Here is a 1,020-nt window from a genome sequence, read left to right on the forward strand (position 1 = left end):
AGTTTTAAATATTTACTTAACTGTGCATTGAACAGGTGAGTTATTTTGCCACATGTTCCTGCCTGAGTGACCGGCAGAGGTTTCCATCTTTCTTCAGGACAATACCAAGTGATGATTTCCAGGTAAATACAACAACAACATAAAGCTTGTGCTGAAAAAGTTCACTGTACTTAACAGGAATTATTGGATTTGATAGACTAAAAATGTTTTATTTTTTATTATTTTTCAGAAAATAAAATCAATCACAGCCAACTTTATAGTGGAAGCAGTTCAATACATTTTTTTTCACTAAAACATCCTTTGTCACTCCTCCCCCTCCTTTTTCTTTCAGGTCCGAGCTGTGATTCAGATTCTAAAACACTTTGGCTGGACTTGGGCTGGTCTGTTGATCAGTGATGATGATTATGGGCTTCACGCTGCTCGATCCTTCCAGTCTTATCTCAGTCTGTCTGGTGAAGGGTGTCTGGCCTACTTAGAAGTTTTGCCGTGGGAAAAAGACTTAAGTGAGCTAAAAAGGATTGTAGACACAATGAAGAAATCCACAGCTCGAGTGGTCATTGCATTTGCACATGAGAGTCTGATTGTCAACCTCATGGAAGAGGTTTGTATTTAAATGCATTGTGTTTTTTAAACCCCAAAATGTAATTTATGGTAAAACACTGTTGCTTTATCAAACAGACAAACATCATATTGAAATAACATTGACCACAAAAAAAGATATATTTTGTTGTTTTAAAGAGAGATTTTGCATGTGAAAAACAAGTACCTGGTAATAGGCTTTAAAATATATCAGTTTCTTTGGTTTATTATGTCAAAAATATCTGGGAACTTATTCAAAATATAAACAGGTGGTGAGGCAGAATCTGACAGGCCTGCAGTGGTTGGGGAGTGAAGCATGGGCCACAGCTGCTGTTCTTCAGACCCCCCACCTCATGCCGTACCTGGGTGGTACGTTGGGTATAGCTATCCATCAAGGAGAGATACCAGGCCTCAAAAACTTCCTGTTACAAACACGTCCTG

General features: G+C 38.4%; 1 protein-coding gene across 1 annotated transcript in view; it reads left to right on the top strand.

Annotated features, from left to right (window-relative positions):
* LOC119410923 (extracellular calcium-sensing receptor-like) overlaps window positions 1–1,020 on the top strand; it is a 20,423-nt gene that overhangs the window by 951 nt on the left and 18,452 nt on the right. Inside the window, exons 3-5 of the mRNA XM_037677844.1 lie at window positions 36–122; window positions 332–601; window positions 849–1,014. Of these exons, the coding sequence (XP_037533772.1) occupies window positions 36–122; window positions 332–601; window positions 849–1,014 (523 nt within the window). The remainder of the gene's footprint in view (window positions 1–35; window positions 123–331; window positions 602–848; window positions 1,015–1,020) is intronic.

This window comes from Nematolebias whitei, chromosome 6 (assembly GCF_014905685.2).
Source record: "Nematolebias whitei isolate Nwh7 chromosome 6, NemWhi1, whole genome shotgun sequence".
Classification (NCBI taxonomy): domain Eukaryota; kingdom Metazoa; phylum Chordata; class Actinopteri; order Cyprinodontiformes; family Rivulidae; genus Nematolebias; species Nematolebias whitei.